The 20,241-nt window shown below is 45.3% G+C and overlaps 1 protein-coding gene across 2 annotated transcripts in view; it reads left to right on the top strand.

The window, feature by feature from the left end:
* The window catches only part of LOC139276174 (matrix metalloproteinase-16-like), a 421,723-nt gene that overhangs the window by 175,937 nt on the left and 225,545 nt on the right, over positions 1 to 20,241 (top strand). For both annotated transcript variants that reach the window (XM_070893755.1, XM_070893764.1), the window contains exon 4: positions 16,524 to 16,828. In XM_070893755.1, coding sequence (XP_070749856.1) covers positions 16,524 to 16,828 — 305 coding nt within the window. The remainder of the gene's footprint in view (positions 1 to 16,523; positions 16,829 to 20,241) is intronic.

Genomic DNA, 20,241 nt, shown 5'->3' with positions numbered 1-20,241 from the left:
TCCAGGGTTAATCTAATCTGTTGCATTTTAAGAGTGAAAGTCTCCCAGGACTAGAAGCTGTGGTAAAGTGCAAACATTTTCACTAGATGGATAATTTCCTCACTTTGCCTTCCTTACAAGAAAAAGCAGAGCAAACGGTGAGTTCATACGCCAGGCACAAATGATGATAAGGAAACATTTTTGTTTAATTTAATGAAAGACCACCCCATGACAGCTAGGTTTGATTTTTACAATGGGCTGAGTTGAAGTAAGTTGTGAGGAGATGTGTGTGGAGCATGCACACCGATGTAGACCTTTTGGGGTTGAATGGCTTGTTTCTATGTTGTAACATTCTTATCATCATAGGCAGTCCCTCGGGATCGAGGATGACTTGCTTCCACACTAACAATGAGTACTCAGGTGACTGATGAATTCATTTTTAATGGTGGAAGATGCCTGTGCATGAATTCTTTTAACGTGGGGTGGCCGTTGCACACCAGCCACTGCACGGGCTTGACAGAGCAAGGCCTTGGTCCAGTGGCAAGGGGATCCAAGATGACTGGAGACCAGGCTCCGCCACATGTGCCAATACATACACACAAACTCAAACATACTTATATGTTATTTGTCTTATAACACTCCTATGAAGCACCTTGGGATGTTTTGCTATTTTAAATGCATTATATAAATACAAGTTGTTGTTGTACTTGCAGTGACTCTTTGACCAACTTCCACACTGGTGTGCCACCAATGCTGGATGCACGTTTTATCGGAGAAGATTTAAAGTTACGTGGCAAACAAGCAATCCAAGTTGCAAAATTGGATGTCTGACATTATGATCTGATTGCCTTATTATTTAAATTTGCTCTTCTGCCAACTTCCAGCAGAAAACTGCAAATACAATTTCGATGGGTGGGGATGTAATACCACAACTCAGGAAATTCAGATCATGGTCTGTACTGTTCCAAAACTCACAATTGGTGCATTTACCCACTGTGCTACTAGGGGAATGCTAACTTAAAAAAATATCAATAAGGCAAATGCAACAGTATGCTTGCTGCTTAGTTTTTTCATTCTAAGCAGTGCCAGGGAACAAACATTCTACGTAAATGCTGACGTGCTTATATTTCAAAGTAATGTTGTGGTATGCTCGGAATATGCCATGTGCAATCCCAATCTCTTATTCAGCAGATGGAGCTTCCCTTGTGTGTGGAGTTTTATAGTTACAGCACAGAAACAGGCTCGTAAAGTCTGAGCCAGTGGGTTTTTTTCTACATGAGTCACCTATTTTAATCCCACTCTCCTGCATCCTCCCCATTTACAGTTCTTCAATAATCCTCTTTACAGGCAACCATCTAATTATCTTTTAAAAGAAATCTGCCTCAACAGTAATATGTGGCAGAGATTTTCATATTATAATCACATCTGTGCAAGGGCATTTTTCTAACCTTCACTTCAATCATTGTGATTATCTTAAATTTGTGCCCTCTCATTATCGTCTTGGTGACCACTATTTACTGTATCATAATCCTTCATAATTTTGAAGACCTCTGTCAGGTCACCCCTTTATCTTCTCAGCTCCAGCAAAAAAAAAGCTTCTTTTTGAAACTGTTACCCTTCATCCCTGGTAACATCCTAGTGAATCTATCTGTATTTTTCCATTCCTTTTATATTCTTCCCGCAATGGGATTCTTAAAACTGTAATTGCAGTCAAATTAAGGTCATGTACAAGTTTAACATTACCTCTGTGCTTTCATATTGTAAGCCCCTAGATACAAACCAAGGATTACATTTGGACCAATGACACTGCCAAAAATGCAGAATCACTTGGCACTGTCTTCATTATGATTTCTAGCATTAAGTGCTGCTAACAAGCTTTACAAATAATCTAGCAACTGTTTGGGACAAACTAGATTCTGCAGCAGCTTAATATGATACATATTAAGGTAAAACTTCTGATTAGTAAAGTTCACATTTGAACAGTTAAACACTCGTTCCTATATTGCTGTGCACACTATTTTTACACAGGCATTAACCTATTTGTTCTGAAATTGTGAACACAGGAACTTAACATGTGAACTTTGCCAATCAGAAATTCAGTACCGCTGGAAAGCTGGTGCTCCCCCACCTTTTTGTGGCAATATTTTTTCGTGGCTGGGCCTTCCCATATTCAGCTCCAAAAGTGAACAAATGGGTTCCAGCACGATTGAAAGTGGATTTTTCAGCAGTGTGTCTGTCTTAATTTGAGTGTTATCACCACTGAGAAATTCAGCATGCAGGTAAGGGTTTCTAATGAGCCAGCTGCTCCCTGGCTTTTTAAAAGCCAGGGTTTGCAGCAAGGCCCTGAGCCGGGGGGGAAGGAGTTTGGAAGGATGGCTGGTGTAAGAGGTGCAAGGAGAGCCAACAGATTCACTGGTATGGAGTTGGAGACACTGATGGATGATGTGGAGGACAGAAGAAGAATACTGTTTTGTGACATGGGGAGACCTGACAGACAGGCAGTACATAATGCATGGAGGGAGATTGCAGGGGAGGTGTCAGGCACCTCCATATATGTGAGGATGCACCCGGCCCTTCCAGGCTCAGAGGTGTTCTGTGGGCATCCTAGAAGGACAGCTGTAGGTCCCAGACAACAACCACAGCAGCCTTCCTGAACCCATGATGCAGCCACAGGGATGACAGGCGTGGTATTAGGGTATTCATGCATAACAGGTGTTATAGTGAGATGCACAGGGGTAAAAAATGATAACAGTATTATTATATTGTTCTTTATGGTCTGTTTTTGCAGTGATTTGGATAATTGGATAAATCTTTATTTTTGGCATATATATCTGGCTAGGTGTTTCAACTGGGAGTGACCAATTCTGTGTTAAGGCACTCATTGCGATGGCCATTGAACGTGGTAGCTGAAGGGTCATGTGAAGACAAAGGTCCTCCACCAACGTGACCCCATAACACAGCAGTCATCAATATCCACCGCGTGGCCTTGGACAACGTGGACCACCTTCCATACCCCGGGAGCCTATTATCAGCAAGGGCAGACATCGATGATGAGGTTCAACACTACCTTCAGTGCACCAGCGCAGCCTTCAGCCGCCTGAGGAAAAGAGTGTTCAAAGATCAGGCCCTCAAATCTGGCACCAAGCTCATGGTCTACAGGGCTGTAGTGATACCTGCCCTCCTTTATGACTCAGAGACATGGACCATATACAGTAGACACCTCAAATCACTGGAGAAATACCACCAATGATCTCTCTGCAAAATCCTAAAAATCCCCTGGGAGGACAGACACATCAAAGTTAGAGTCCTCGATCTGGCCAACATCCCCAGCATCAAAGCACTGACCGCACTCGATCAGCTCCATTGGTCAGGTCACATGCCTGACACAAGACTCCCAAAGCAAGTGCTCTACTCGGAACTCCTACACGGCAAGCGAGCCCCAGGTGGGCAGAGGAAATGTTTCAAGGACACCCGCAAAGTCTCCTTGATAAAATGCAACATCTCCACCGACACCTGGGAGTCCCTGGCCAAAGACCGACCTAAGTGGAGGAAGAGCATCTGGGAGGGTGCTGAGCACCTCGAGTCTCGTTGCCAAGAGCATGCAGAAAACAAGCGTAGACAGCGGAAGGAGCATGCGGCAAACTAGTCCCACTCACCCTTTCCTTCAACGGTTGTCTGACCCACCTGTGACAGACTGTAATTCCCATATTGGGCTGTTCAGTCACCTAAGAACTCATTTTTAGAGTGGAAGCAAGTCTTCTTCGATTTCGAAGGACTGCCTATGAAGATGGTGGATAGGATTATCTGAAGCGAACAGCTATGAGATGCATTTGCACCTCCCTTCCAGGATTGCGATGGGAGCGACACCTCCTAGCTCTGGGGCGACAGGTTTCCTCTTCCTCCTCCTGCTGCTCCTCCTCTTCAGGTGGAACTGCTGGCTCATGATGGCCAGGTTGTGCAGCACGCAGCAGACCACGACGATTATGGCGACCCATTGAGAAGAGTACTGCAAGGTGCCACCAGAGCGGTCCAGGCACCGGAACCTCTGCTTGAGGATGCCTATGCACTGCTCGATGATGCATCTGGTGGCACAATGAGCGGTACTGTCCTGAGACTCCGCAATGGAGTGAGCAACCAAGTGGACAGGGATATACCTGGTCCCCAAGCAGCCAACCGCAATCCTGATTTGGGCCAGTGAAGACGGCGGGCACACTGGTCTGGCACAGAAAGAATGAATCATGGCTGCTGCCTGGGTACCTCGCAACAACTGCCAAGATCCGATGCTGGTGGTCACACACAAGCTGTATGTTCAGACAAAGTGGAAGCCTTTGTGGTTGACAAAGATCTCGGAGTGTTGATGTGGTGCCCTCAGCCCAACGTGTGTGCAGTCAATGGCATCCTGCACCCTTGGGAAGCCTGCCATTCTGGCAAATCCGGCCTGCCGCTCCACCTGTGTCCCTTGTCATCGGGAAGGAGACGTACTGGACCCTTCTCCTGTACACTGCACCTGTGACCTGCCGGATGCACCGATGTCAATGTCTGCAGTGGCAGATTGGAACGGCCCCATCACATAAAAATTCAAGGCGATGGTGACCTTGGTCTCCACAGTGAGAGCGGTCCTGATGCGTGTTTGAGGCTGTAGATCTTCTCCAAGGACAGTGCAGAGCTCCCTCAGTACTTCTGTCCAAAATCGTAGCCTTTGCAGGCATTGCTCATCACTGAACTGGAGTAAGGAGAACTGAGGTCTGTAGACCCTTTGAGGGTATGGCCTCCTTCCCCCACATCTGCATAGGCCACCTCCCCTGGCAGCTGCCTGCTGGTCATCTCCCTGGTCCTCTTCATTCTTGGACTCCTGTGGAGGCTCTTGCTGGAAAGGCTCCTCTCCTAGTATTTGGAGGGGCACGGCAGCATTCCTCATCCTCCTCCTGATGCCATCTCCCTTCTGGCCACCCTCTCAAGCTGCAGGTCTGCGCACATATGCACGCCCTTCTCTCGGTTGCTGCTTCCCTTGCGCGCTTCCTCTCCTGCCTCTGACAGGTATAGGAGGTATCGTCCTCCCAACACTCCAACATCCTCAGGGTGATGGGAGGAAAAGCAATGTGTGAGGAGGACACAAAAAATCTGCAAAAGGACATAGACTTGGCAGATGAAGTATAATATTGGAAAGTGTGAGGTCTTGCACTTTGGCAGAAAAAAATCAAAGAGCAAGTTATTATTTCAATGGAGAATGATTGCAAAGTGCCATAGTACAGCGGGACCTGGAGATAATTGTGCATGAAACACAAAAGGATAGTATGCAGGTAGAGCAAGTGATCAGGAAGGCCAATAGTATCTTGGCCTTTATTGCAAAGGGGATGGAGTATAAAAGCAGGGAAGTCTTGCTGCAGCTATATAAGGTATTGATGATCTCATGTTTGTAACCTTCGTGTAACTGTAACCTTCATGTAACTACACTGTATACATATAAGAAATGCATACCTTGACCACAGGGGGTGAACTTGTGGGAGACACTCCTCACCTGGTCATCCAGGTATATAAAGGGAGGTCCCATGCAGGGTCATCACTTCTTGGTCCTGTGAATAAAGGTACAGGTCACAGAGTGACCTTGTTTCCAGTATGTGCCTCATGTTGATTTGCTGTAGTGTGTAAGGACACAACATTTGGTGACGAGAAATGGGAATCACCAACTCATGAGAATGACCACCGGTAGCACGGAGGAATGGTACTGTGTTGGTGAGGACTGGGACGATTTCGTTGAGAGACTCCAGCAGAGCTTTGTCACGAAGGACTGGCTGTGAGCGGCAGCGGCTGACAAGCGAAGGGCGCATCTACTGACGAGCTGTGGACCTAAGACGTACGCACTGATGAAAGACCTACTCGCACCCGAGAAGCCAGCGGACAAGACCTTCGAGGAGCTCAGCAAACTGATCGGTGAGCACCTCAAACCGACGAGCAGTATACACATGGCCCGACATGGATTCGAAACGCACCGACGTCGGGAAGGGCAGAGCCTACCGAACTTTCGGCGCTTGGCCAGCCTCTAAGTTCACAGATGCCTACAGGGGGGAGATTTTGCGGGATTTCTTCAGTGAGGGCATTGGTCATGCCGGGATTTTTAGGGAGCTAATAGAGACCAAGGACTTGACCTTGAAAGCAGCGGCGTTGATGGCTCAAACCTTCATGGTGGGGGAGGAGGAAACCAAATCATATACGCGTGCAACTCTGCTCCCAACGTGGCGATGGAGCAGGGAGTTAACATGGTAAACGCGACTCAGAACCCCGCAGGCAGGCAAGGGCAATTCGACACCAACTAGGCAGTTACAGACTCGAGGGTGGGTCCTCAACAGAGACAATGGCAGGTTGAACGGGCATTTACATCATCACAAGGGACAATACGTCCCGGGATAGGATCATTGACACCCGCTAACAGAGTGCCGAAGAGTAATCAAAGAGACAATCAGAGAGGAATGCCTGGTAACAGCTCTTTTGTTCACAACAATCTCAGCTCATGCTGGAGGTGCGGTGGCAGACATGATGTGAAGACCTGCAAGTTTCAGCGATTTATCCGCAGAAATTGTAAGTTAAGTGGACATTTAGCCAGGATGTACAGGAAGCCCACAGTGAGGCTGGTTTACGAAGCGGATGAACCACAAGAGGGGTCTGCAAAGCAGGGTTATGCTTGGGACACAGCAATGGACGCTGAAGTCCAGCAGGTTCAGGTGGCAAACATCCACAGCTCATACACAAAAACGCCATCTATGATGATGAGAGTACTGCTAAATGGCATCCCGGTATGCATGGAGCCGGACACAGGAGCCAGCCAGTCACTTATGAGTGTCCAACAATTCGAGAAACTATGGTCAATCAGAGCTAGCAGACACAAACTAGAACGCATTGATATACAATTACGGACATACACCAAAGAGATCATCCCAGTGCTAGGCAGTGCAATGTTGGTGGTCACACATGATGGATCAGAGAACCGGCTAACACTCTGGATTAACATAAGAACATAAGAACATAAGAATTAGGAACAGGAGTAGGCCATCTAGCCCCTCGAGCCTGCACCGCCATTCAATAAGAACATGGCTGATCTGGCCGTGGACTCAGCTCCACTTACCCGCCCTCGCCCCATAACCCTTAATTCCCTTATTGGTTAAAAATCTATCTATCTGTGACTTGAATACATTCAATGAGCTAGCCTCAACTGCTTCCTTGGGCAGAGAATTCCACAGATTCACAACCCTCTGGGAGAAGAAATTCCTTCTCAACTCGGTTTTAAATTGGCTCCCCCATATTTTGAGGCTGTGCCCCCTAGTTCTAGTCTCCCCTACCAGTGGAAACAACCTCTTTGCCTCTATCTTGTCTATCCCTTTCATGATTTTAAATGTTTCTATAAGATCACCCCTCATCCTTCTGAACTTCAATGAGTAAAGACCCAGTCTACTCAGTCTATCATCATAAGGTAACTCCCTCATCTCCAGAATCAGCCTAGTGAATCGTCTCTGTACCCCCTCCAAAGCCAGTATATCCTTCCTTAAGGAAGGTGAACAAAACTGCACGCAGTACTCCAAATGCGGCCTTACCAATACCCTATACAGTTGCAGCAGGACCTCCCTGCTTTTGTACTCCATCCCTATCACAATGAAGGCCAACATTCCATTTGCCTTCCTGATTACCTGCTGCACCTGCAAACTAACTTTTTGGGACTCATGCACAAGGACCCCCAGGTCCCCCTGCACCTCAGCATGTTGTAATTTCTCCCCATTCAAATAATATTCCCTTTTACTGTTTTTTTTTCTCCCAAGGTGGATGACCTCACACTTTCCGACTTTGTATTCCATCTGCCAAACCTCAGCCCATTCGCTTAACCTATCCAAATCTCTTTGCAGCCTCTCTGTGTCCTCTACACAACCCGCTTTCCCACTAATCTTTGTGTCATCTACAAATTTTGTTACACTACACTCTGTCCCCTCTTCCAGGTCATCTATGTATATTGTAAACAGTTGTGGTCCCAGCACCGATCCCTGTGGCACACCACTAACCACCGATTTCCAAGCCGAAAAGGACCCATTTATCCCGACTCTCTGCTTTCTGTTCGCCAGCCAATTCTCTATCCATGCTAATACATTTCCTCTGACTCCGCGTACCTCTATCTTCTGCAGTAACCTTTTGTGTGGCACCTTATCGAATGCCTTTTGAAAATCTAAATACACCACATCCATCGGTACACCTCTATCCACCATGCTCGTTATATCCTCAAAGAATTCCAGTAAATTAGTTAAACATGATTTCCCCTTCATGAATCCATGCTGCGTCTGCTTGATTGCACTATTCCTATCTAGATGTCCCGCTATTTCTTCCTCAATGATAGTTTCAAGCATTTTCCCCACTACAGATGTTAAACTAACCAGCCTATAGTTACCTGCCTTTTGTCTGCCCCCTTTTTAAACAGAGGCATTACATTAGCTGCTTTCCAATCCGCTGGTACCTCCCCAGAGTCCAGAGAATTTTGGTAGGTTGTAACGAATGCATCTGCTATAACTTCTGCCATCTCTTTTAATACCCTGGGGTGCATTTCATCAGGACCAGGGGACTTGTTTACCTTGAGTCCCATTAGCCTGTCCAGCACTATCCCCCTAGTGATAGTGATTGTCTCAAGGTCCTCCCTTCCCACATTCCTGTGACCAGCAATTTTTGGCATGGTTTTTGTGTCTTCCACTGTGAAGACCAAAGCAAAATAATTGTTTAAGGTCTCAGCCATTTCCACATTTCCCATTATTAAATCCCCCTTCTCATCTTCTAAGGGACCAACATTTACTTTAGTCACTCTTTTCCGTTTTATATATCTGTAAAAGCTTTTACTATCTGTTTTTATGTTTTGCGCAAGTTTACCTTCATAATCTATCTTTCCTTTCTATATTGCTTTTTTAGTCATTCTTTGCTGTTGTTTAAAATTTTCCCAATTTTCTAGATTCCCACTAACCTTGGCCACCTTATACGCATTGGTCTTTGATTTGATACTCTCCTTTATTTCCTTGGTTATCCGCAGCTGGTTATCTCTTCTCTTCCCACCCTTCTTTTTCACTGGAATATATTTTTGTTGCGCACTATGAAAGAGCTCCTTAAAAGTCCTCCACTGTTCCTCAATTGTGCTACCGTTTAGTCTGTGTTTCCAGTCTACTTTGGCCAACTCTGCCCTCATCCCACTGTAGTCCCCTTTGTTTAAGCATAGTACGCTAATTTCTGACACAACTTCCTCACCCTCAATCTGTATTACAAATTCAACCATACTGTGATCACTCATTCCGAGAGGATCTTTTACTAGGAGATTGTTTATTTTTCCTGTCTCATTACACAGGACCAGATCTAAGATAGCTTGCTCCCTTGTAGGTTCTGTTACATACTGTTCTCAGAAACAATCTCGTATGCATTCTATGAATTCCTCCTCCAGGCTACCCCGTGCGATTTGAGTTGACCAATCGATATGTAGGTTAAAATCCCCCATGTCTACTGCTGTTCCTTTTTCACATGCCTCCATTATTCCCTTGATTATTGCCCGCCCCACCGTGAAGTTATTATTTGGGGACCTATAAACTACGCCCACCAGTGATTTTTTCCCCTTACTATCTCTAATCTCCACCCACAATGATTCAACATTTTGTTCATTAGAGCCAATATCGTCTCTCACAACTGCCCTGATATCATCCTTTATTAACAGAGCTACTCCACCTCCTTTCCCTTCTTGTCTATCCTTCCGAATTGTCAGATACCCCTGTATGTTTAATTCCCAGTCTTGGCCACCCTGCAACCATGTTTCTGTAATGGCCACCAAATCATACCCATTTGTAATGATTTGTGCCATCAACTCATTTACTTTATTTCGAATGCTGCGTGCATTTAGGTAGAGTGTTTTAATCCTAGTTTTTAAACCATGATTTTTAGTTTTGACCCCTCCTGCAGCCCCTTTATATTCAGTGGCCCTTTTTGTTTTTTGCCTTGGGTTTCTCTGCCCTCCACTTTTACTCATCTCCTTTCTGTCTTTTCCTTTTGTCTCCTTTTTGTTTCCCTCTGTCTCCCTGCATTGGTTCCCATCCCCCTGCCATATTAGTTTATCTCCTCCCTAACAGTACTGGCAAGCACTCCCCCTAGGACATTGGTTCTGGCCCAGGTGCAGACCGTCCAGTTTGTACTGGTCCCACCTCCCCCAGAACCTGTTCCAATGCCCCAGGAATTTGAATCCCTCCCTGCTGCACCACTGCTCAAGACACGTATTCATCTGCGCTATCCTGCGATTCCTATTCTGACTAGCACGTGGCACTGGTAGCTATCCCGAGATTACTACTTTTGAGCTCCTACTTTTTAATTTAGCTCCTAGCTCCTTAAATTCGTCTCGTAGGACCTTATCCCTTTTTTTACCTATGTCGTTGGTACCAATGTGTACCACGACAACTGGCTGTTCTCCCTCCCTTTTCAGAATGTTCTGCACCCGCTCCGAGACATCCTTGACCCTTGCACCAGGGAGGCAACATAACATCCTGGAGTCTCGGTTGCAGCCGCAGAAACGCCTATCTATTCCCCTTACAATTGAATCCCCTATCACTATCGCTTTCCCACTCTTTTTCCTGCCCTCCTGTGCAACAGAGCCAGCCACGGTGCCATGAACTTGGCTGCTGCTGCCCTCCCCTGATGAGTCATCCCCCCAACAGTACTCAAAACGGAATATCTGTTTTGCAGGGGGATGACCACAGGGGACCCCTGCACTACCTTCCTTGCACTGCTCTTCCTGCTGGTCTTCCATTCCCTAGCTGGCTGTGGACCCTTCACCTGCGGTAAGACCAACTCGCTGCACGTGCTACTCACGTCATTCTCAGCATCGTGGATGCTCCAGAGTGAATCCACCCTCAGCTCCAAATCCGCAACGCTGTCCGTCAGGAGCTGGAGGCGGATACTCTTCCCGCAGATGTAGTCGTCAGGGACACCGGAAGTGTCCCTGAGTTCCCACATGGTACAGGAGGAGCATATCACGTGACCGAGCTCTCCTGCCATGACTTAACCCTTAGATACCCTTAAATTGGCAACAACAATGTTAAACGGTTACTTACTGATATAAAAATTAAAAATAAAATCTACTCATCAATCACCAGTCAATCACTTACCCCCTTGGCTATGACGTCACCTTTTGATTTCTTTCTACTTCTTTTTTGCCTTCTCTCCCCTCTGCAGCTGCACAAGCTGGGCCTTTTATAGGCCTCGCCATGCACCTCGAACTCCCGCCTCCGATCTGCCGGGAAATGGTCCCGTGCTTTTGGGGAGAAGCTGGCTGGCCGAGATGAACTGGAAATGGCGGGATGTGCACGCCATTTCATCTGTGGAGTGAAGTTCATGCTCACAGGTCTTACAAAAGTTTGAGTCACTATTTCAGCCTGGTGTCGCGACTTTCAAAGGCACCAAAGTAAGGATACGTATCATCCCGGACGCCGCACCACAAAGCCAGAGCTGTGCCATATGTGATGCGGGAGAAAATTGAGAGTGAGTTGGACAGGTTGCTAAGAGAGGGCATAATTTTGCCCATTGAATTCAGCGACTGGGCAAGCCCCATCGTCCCGTTCTAAAAACGGATGGCTCGGTTCGGATCTGTGGCGACTACAAGGCCACCATCAACCGAGTGTCCCTTCAGGACCAATACCTGCTTCCGAGAGCGGAGGATCTTTTTGCCACGCTGGCAGGCGGCAAGCTGTTCACCAAGTTGGACCTCACTTCGGCCTACATGACCCATGAACTGGCCGTAGAATCCAAGCTACTGACCACCATCACCACGCACAAGGGGCTGTTTGTCTACAACAGGTGTCCGTTTGGCATTCGTTCAGCAGCCACTATCTTTCAAAGGAACATGGAAAGCCTGCTCAAATCCATCCCCGGAACAATCGTATTTCAGGATGACATCCTTATCACGGGTCGAGACACCGAGGAACACCTCCACAACCTGGAGGAGGTGCTACGCCAACTGGACCGGTTAGGCCTAAGACTAAAGACTAAAGTGGGTATTTTTGGCCCCAGAGGTCGAGTTTATGGGCAGGAAGTTTGCCGCAGACGGGATCCGGCCCACCGAATCCAAAATGGAAGTGATCTGTCGCACGCCCAGGATCGGCAACACATCGGAGTTGCGTTCATTTCTGGGACTCTTGAACTATTTCGGGAACTTTCTGCCGAATTTAAGCACATTGCTGGAGCTGCTACATGTGCTCCTGCGTAAGGGTTGCGATTGGTTTTGGGGGGATTGTCAGGAACGGGCTTTCAATCGGGCGCGGAACCAGCTTTGTTCTAATAAGCTGTTGACCCTGTACGACTCCTGTAAGAAATTGGTTTTGACATGTGATGCATCATCCTATGGGATTGGGTGCTTGCTGCAGCAGAGTAATGATGAGGGCCAACTCCAACCTGTGGCTTATGCCTCCAGGTTGCTCTCCCAAGAAGAACGGGGATATGGGATGGTTGAAAAGGAAGCACTCGCATGTGTCTACGGGGTGAAAAAGATGCACCAGTACCTTTTTGGCAGAAGGTTCGAGTTAGAAACGGACCACAAGCCGTTAACATCCCTGTTGTCCGACAGCAAGGCTGTCAATGCCAAAGCGTCAGCTCGCATACAGCAATGGGCTCTCACGCTGGCTGCGTATGATTACACCATACGGCACCGGCCAGGCATCAAAAATTGCGTTGACGCGCTCAGCAGCCTTCCACTGGCCACCACTGAGGGGGCAGCGGAGCAAAGCGCCGAGATGGTCATGGCTGTCGATGCCTTTGACAGCGCAGGCTCCCCCATCACAGCCCACCAGATCAAAACCTGGACAAACAGAGGTCCCCTCCTATCCCTGATTAAGAAATGTGTCCTGACTGGGGATTGGACACCCACACACGCAGCATGCCCTGAAGAGGTCAGACCGTTTCACAGACGGATGTATGAACTCTCCATCCAAGCCGACTGCCTACTATGGGGCAGCCGGGTAGTCATGCCCAGAGGGGTAGGGAAGCATTCATCAGGGAACTCCACAGTGAACACCCAGACATTGTGCTAATGACAGCCATTGCCCAGTCACACGTATGGTGGCCGTGAATTGATGCAGACCTGGAACACTGTGTTCGCAGGTGCACGACGTGTGCCCAGCTGGGCAATGCCCCCAGGGAGGCCCCACTCAGCCCGTGGCACTGGCCCACCAAGCCATGGTCACGCATTCACGTCGACTACGCAGGCGCGTTCATGGGGAAAATGTTCCTCATTGTTGTTGATGCGTACTCGAAATGGATCGAGTGCATCATATTGAATTCGTGCATAACATCCACCACAGTGGAGAGTCTGCGTGCGGTCTTTGCGACCCACGGCCTGCCGGACATCCTGGTTAGTGACAACGGCCCATGCATCACTGGCTATGAATTCCGGGAGTTCATGTCGGGTAATGGCATCAAACGTGTCAGGACAGTGCCGTTCAAACCGGCTTCTAATGGCCAGGCGGAACTTGTGGTCCGAATCATAAAGCAAGGCATGCTCCGGATTCAACGACCCTCCCTTTAATACCATCTATCGCATCTCCTGCTGGCCTACAGGTCCCGACCGCACTCGCTCACGGGGGTCCCGCTTGCGGATCTACTCATGAAACGTACACTTAAAACTCAGCTGTCCCTCATTCATCCAGTCCTGTCGGACATTGTTGAGGGCAAGCACCAGTTCCAAAAAGGGTGTCACGACTGTAACTCAAAGGGGAGATGGATAGAAATCGATGACCCTGTATTTGTTCTTAATCACGCTGTGGGGCCCAAGTGGCTCAAGGGTACTGTAATTGGTAAAAAGGGGAATAGGGTCATAGTGGTCAGACTTAACAATGGACAGATATGCCGCAAGCATCTGGACCAAGTAAAAAAAAAGGTTCAGCATGGACACTGAGGAACCTGAGGAAGATCATGAGATGTTGCCCACACCACCGCCAGTGAATGAGCAACAAGAACCGTCAGCAGCATGCACAGTCCCTGCGGCCAGCTCGGACGAGCCGGAATCACCACAGGTGACAGAGACGCATGCCAAGGCTCAACAACCAGAGCCCCAACTGCGGCGCTCCACGAGAGAGCATCGACCGACTGAAAGACTTAATCTTTGACCCAAAGACGTTGGGGGGAGATGATGTCATATTTGTAACCTTCATGTAACTGTAACCTTCATGTAACAATACTGTACACTGTATACACATAAGAAATGCACACCTTAACCACAGGGGGTGAACTTGTGGGAGACACTCCTCACCTGGTCATCCAGGTATATAAAGGGAGGTCCCACGCAGGGTCATCACTTCTTGGTCCTGTGAACAAAGGTACAGGTCAGAGTGACCTTGTCTCCAGTATGTGCCTCATGTTGATTTGCTGTAGTGTGTAAGGACACAACAGGTGAGGCCATACCTGAAATACTGCGTGCAGTTTTGGTTTCCATATTTACAAAAGGATATCCTTGCTTTGGAGGCAGTTCAGAGAAGGTTCACTAGGTTGATTCCGGAGATGGGGGGTTTGACTGGTGAGGAAAGTTTGAGTAGGTTGGGCCTCTACTCATTGGAATTCAGAAGAATGAGAGGTGATCTTATCGAAATGGATAAGATTATGAGAGGACTTGATAAGGTGGATATAGAGAGGATGTTTCCGCTGATAGGGGAGAATAGAACTAGAGGGCATGATCTTAGAATAAGGGGCCACCCATTTAAAACAGAGATGAGGAGAAATTTCTTCTCTCAGAGGGTTGTAAATCTGTGGAATTCGCTGCCTCAGAGAGCTGTGGAAGCTGGGACATTGAATAAATTTAAGGCAGAAATAGACAGTTTCTTTAACGATAAGGGAATAAGGGGTTATGGGGAGCGGGCGGGGAAGTTGTCCTGAGTCCATGAACAGATCAGCCATGATCTTATTGAATGATGGAGCAGGCTCGAGGGGCTGTATGGCCTACTCCTATTCCTATTTCTTATGTTCTTATGAACCCTGCCAAGCAGGTCTCTGCAGCCCACAATGAGGCCTACAGGCCTCCACTAAACAGTCAGTAGGTTTAATTAAGCAAAAACGATCATTACAACGTATTACATTTTAAATTCAACTCAAAACTTAATTAAAATATTTTCTTGCCAAAGGGCCCCGATCCCAGCAACACACCAGCGGTGTTGCATTCGAGCACCGACTCAAATGCGTGGTGGGGACACTGCCTGAAGAACTCCTACCTTGTTATAGCTGAAAATCCAGGTGATGTCCGTTTTCCAGTGGTCCGGCTGCTGCTTCTCTTACTGCACAAAACTTCTCCCTTACTCTGGCTTCACCCCGCCATTTCTGGTGGAAGTGAGCACCGCTGAACCCCCCCCACCCCCACCACCCCGAGCTGAATATGGCTCAGGGAGGGAAAAGTCCTAGACCGCGGCGGCCGATCGATTCTTTTCGGTCGATTGCCCAAATGAATTTCGGCCCCACAGTATCTCCACCATGTAGGTTTGAGCACATTAGCCCATCTCTGGAGAGGATACAGTAACTGTTAATTAGTCAGTCAACACATCAAAACAGTGCAAGAGTCTCTTTGCAACAGTATGTCATTCTGTAGGTTGGATCAGGATGCTATGTGAGTTGTACAACATGATTCAACTTTTCAACTTTGTAGATAATGAATCTGTGTGTTAGCTTGACTACATTGATAGTAATCTCACCTCTGCTTCAGCAAGTTGTCGATTCTCGACCTACACTACTGTTTGAGGTTGACCCTTTTACATGGGTACTTGGGAAGTGTTACTTTTCAGAGATGTGGTTATTCAGAAAGAAGTTAAACAAAAATTATTTCTATTGGTTCAGGTAGATATTAAAGATCCCTTGTCAATATTTGAAGAATAGCAGGTAGATCTGGCCAGTTTTTCCTTAGCCAATGGGAAAAGAGCAACTTAACTGGTCATTCATCTCATTGCTATTTGTGGGACATTTCTGGTATACAATACATGTCCTTATTTGCTTAGCTAAGAATAGATACTGCAGTTTTAAAGTATGAAATTATTTGAGATGTTTTGATGTCATAAATGCAAATATGCATTTTTATTTTATGATTAATACCAGAACAAGTTATTATATTTGATATGGATATTCAAAAAAATTTCAGTAAAATCTAGCTGTCCAAATTTTCTTAGTTTCTTGAAGAAACTGCAAGAAAATTAAGGCCACTGAATCTTACTGGAAAACTCAGAAGTCTCCACATTAAATATGACAAGTTCCCATCTTCCATAGAGTTAGTCATGACTTTTCTTTGGGCAGTGATTTACAAAAAAAACTGAAAAAAAAAAATTTCTTCTTCAAAAGTAAGATAAGGATATTTACGAGATAAAACATATCAATTAGCAATCTTTTAATTTTAAGTAATTCTGAAGTCCAGGCCAGCTGTCAATTGGCCAAGAGAAACCAAAAGAAATGCTGTTTAGTTTTACCAATGTCACAGACCTGAACCCTTTTTATCAAGGTTGTCATTTTCTTTCTTATTTTATTTACAGCATTAAGAACTTCACTCCTAAAGTAGGAAAACTTGAAACACACAGAGCGATACGCCGTGCCTTTGATGTGTGGCAGAATGTAACTCCTCTGACATTTGAAGAAATACCATATGAGGAGTTGGAAAACAAGAAGAGGGATGTGGACATTACAATTATGTTTGCTTCTGGTTTCCATGGTGACAGCTCACCTTTTGATGGGGAAGGGGGCTTCCTTGCACACGCTTATTTCCCAGGACCAGGTATTGGGGGTGACACACACTTCGACTCCGACGAGCCATGGACATTAGGAAACCCAAATCATGACGGTAAGAACTTTTTTTACAAAAATAATCCGTAGCATATATGAAAGTTCTATATGCATACAGACCATATTAATTGAAAAAATAATTCTGACTCAGCTTATCTTAGTTGGAAGCACTCTTGATGTTAATGAGCATTACCTGGGTCCAGGAAATTGCTGTAACAAGAGGCTTGTATTAGCAGATAGTTTATTATAGGAGCCGATACTATAAATACCTTGGACATTGAGATTATTACTTTACTCTTTAGAGACTACACTAAAATAAATAGCAGATCCAGGTCACAGCTGTTTCTTTTCAAAGGATGCTATAAATTAAGATGCATTACTCTGACATTTCTGTAATAATTACATATGATGTATACCAAATCGTGTATTTTCCAGAATTCACTTTGCTAAATAACCTAGTAACACTTCAGAAAACTCTTTGGGGAGCTTGCTACATACAGCAGCCAGAGTCATTCTTCAATGTTGTGTGAGGTCCTGTGAGATGCATCTAAGCCCCTATTTTTTACACTGGTAAAGAGTTAAGGCCCAAAGTGCAAATCAATGAGGATGAAATAAACAGTGTCGGGCCAGGCCTTACATACTGTTTGTTTTATATGGTGCAACTTCCAAAGAGATGAATGTACTTAAAGAGGTAAATTTTGCTCTGTAGTGTAAGATTAAAGACATATGCCTTTAACTTGTGGAGTACTAGTAATCAAGAGGCCTGCACTAATGATCTGGAGTCATGGGTTCAAATCCCACTATGGCAGCTGGGGAATTTAAATTCAAGTTAATTAAATAAATCTGGAATAAAAAGCTAGTATCAGTAATGGTGACCATGAAACTACTGGATTGTCATGAAAACCCATCTGGTTCACTAATGTCCTTTAGGGAAGGAAACCGCCATCCTTATATGTGACTCCAGATCCACAGCAATGTGGTTGATTCTTAACTGCCCTCTGAAATGGCGGCTCACCACCACCTTCTCGAGGGCAATTAGGGATGGGCAATAAATGTTGGACTTGCCAGAGGCGCCCAAATCTCGTGAATGAATAAAACAAAACTTCCAAAATGTGTTCTACCAATCGCCTGACATAACTTTGGAGGAAGATCCACGGGAACTCTGGAGAAAGGGTATAAATGGTGCCTTCGACATTTTTCCTGAATTTCCACGGATCTTCCACTGAAGTTACAGAGAATGTTCAGAAGACCCACCCCTCTTGCAAATTCAACCACAAATTCTTTGGATGAACTGGGAATTATTTTTATGATATTTTAGTAAAATAGTCTTTCTGTAATTTTACACATGGAACAAAATAAACTAGCAAAAAAAACAAAATGGGGTCAATGTTTGTCTTCACCATCTGGACAGTAATCTGGTGGAATGGATCACTTGCCTGTTGTTGAACCCACCCAAATTTTATTCCATTGTAATAAAAGAAATGAAAGTCTGACAGGTTGTATAATGGATGGCCAACCACTCTGTCAGATTATCATGGAAGACAAAATAAGTCTTTGCATTTTTAAGTATTATATTTAGGAAGATGGGAACATGTGTAGATGATTCAGCCCCTCGAACCTGTTCTGCCATTCAGAAAGATCATGGCTTATCTTGAACATGCTTTTAAAATGAATGAAAATTCTCACTAGTTTTGTTTGTAACCACAAGGAAGGATGCATTCTGTGTCTCACGTTTATCCCCAAATAATTTAAGGCCTTTGAATCCAATGTTATAACACATTAGTGTAATTTGCAATGCCAATCGATTAACTTTACTAATCTCATTACAAGTCTGAAATCCTTGTTTGTTTTCGTTAGCTGGGAAACCATTTTTGAGCCACTAAGTTTACTTGATATATTAGAGCAAGAAAAGTGAAGAAAAAATGTTTATAAATTCATGGGAAATATTGTGTTTGTATAATATATATAAAATGTGTATATAATGTATATAAATATAGAAGAATGCACATACCATTATAAATGTGATTGTGGTCACGTCGCAAAAGGAGGCAGACAAAAAGCAGGAAACTATAGACCAGTTAGCCGAACATCTGTTGTTGTGAAAATGCTGGAGTCCATTATTAAAGAAGCAGTAGCAGGACATTTGGAAAAGCATAATTTAATCAAGCAGGGTCAGCATGGTTTTATGAAAGGGAAATCATGTTTGACAAATTTGCTGGAGTTCTTTGAGGATGTAACGATCAGGGTGGATAAGGGGGAGCCAGTGGATGTGGTGTATTTGAATTTCCAGAAGGCATTTGAAAAGGTGCCACATAAAAGGTTACTGCACAAGATAAAAGTTCACGGGGTTGAGGATAATATATTAGCACGGATGGAAGATTGGCTAATTAACAGAAAGCAGAGAGTCGGGATAAATGGGTCGATTTCCAGTTGGCAAACAGTAACTAGTGGGGTGCCGCAGGGATCGGTGCTAGGGCCTCAACTATTTACAATCTATATTAATGACTTGGACTTGGATGAAGGGACCAAGCGTAATGTAGCCAAGTTTGTTGATGATACAAAGATGGGTGAGAAAGCAAATTGTGAGGAGGACACAAAACATTTGCAAAGGGATATAGACAGGCTAAGTGAATGGGCAAAAATTTGGCAGATGGAGAATCATGTGGGAAAATGTGAGGTTATTCATTTTGGCAGAAAAAATAGAAAAGCAAATTATAATTTTAGTGGAGAAAAATTGCGAAGTGCTGCAGTACAGAGTTGTGCATGAAACACAAAAAGTTAGTTTGCAGGTACAGCAAGTAATCAAGAAGGCAAAAGGGAATGTTGGCATTTATTGCAAGGGGGATATAGTATAAAAGCAGAAAAGTCCTGCAACAACTGTACATAGTATTGGTGAGGTCACACCTAAAGTACTGTGTACAGTTTTGGTCTCCGTATTTAAGGAAGGATATACTTGCAATGGAGGCTGTTCAGAGAAGGTTCACTTGGTTGATTCCTGAGATGAGGGGGTTGGCTTAGTAGGTTGAGTAGGTTCGGCCTATACTCATTGGAGTTCAGAAGAATGAGAGGTGATCCTATTGAAACACATAAGATAATGAAGGGGCTCGATATTTCCACTCATAGCGGAAACTAAAACTAGGAGACCTGGTCTCAGAATAAGGGGTCATTGATTTAAAACTGAGATGAGGAGGAATATCTTTGAGGGTTGTAAATCTATGGAATTCTCTGCCCCAAAGAGCTGTGGAGGCTGAGTCATTGAATATATTTAAAGCGGAGATAGACAGATTTTTGAGAAATAAGGGAATAAAGGGTTATGGGCAGTGGGCAGGGAAGTGAAGTGAAGCAGAGTCCATGATCAGATCAGTCATGATCTTATTAAATAGCGGAGCAGGCTCGAGGGGTCAAATGGCCAATTCCTGCTCCTGTTTCTTATATTCTTATGTTGGGATCCAGTCAAACAATCTTAGAAGG

The sequence above is a fragment of the Pristiophorus japonicus genome, chromosome 1 (genome assembly GCF_044704955.1).
Source record: "Pristiophorus japonicus isolate sPriJap1 chromosome 1, sPriJap1.hap1, whole genome shotgun sequence".
NCBI lineage: Eukaryota > Metazoa > Chordata > Chondrichthyes > Pristiophoridae > Pristiophorus > Pristiophorus japonicus.
This window is presented reverse-complemented; position numbering and strand designations above follow the sequence as displayed.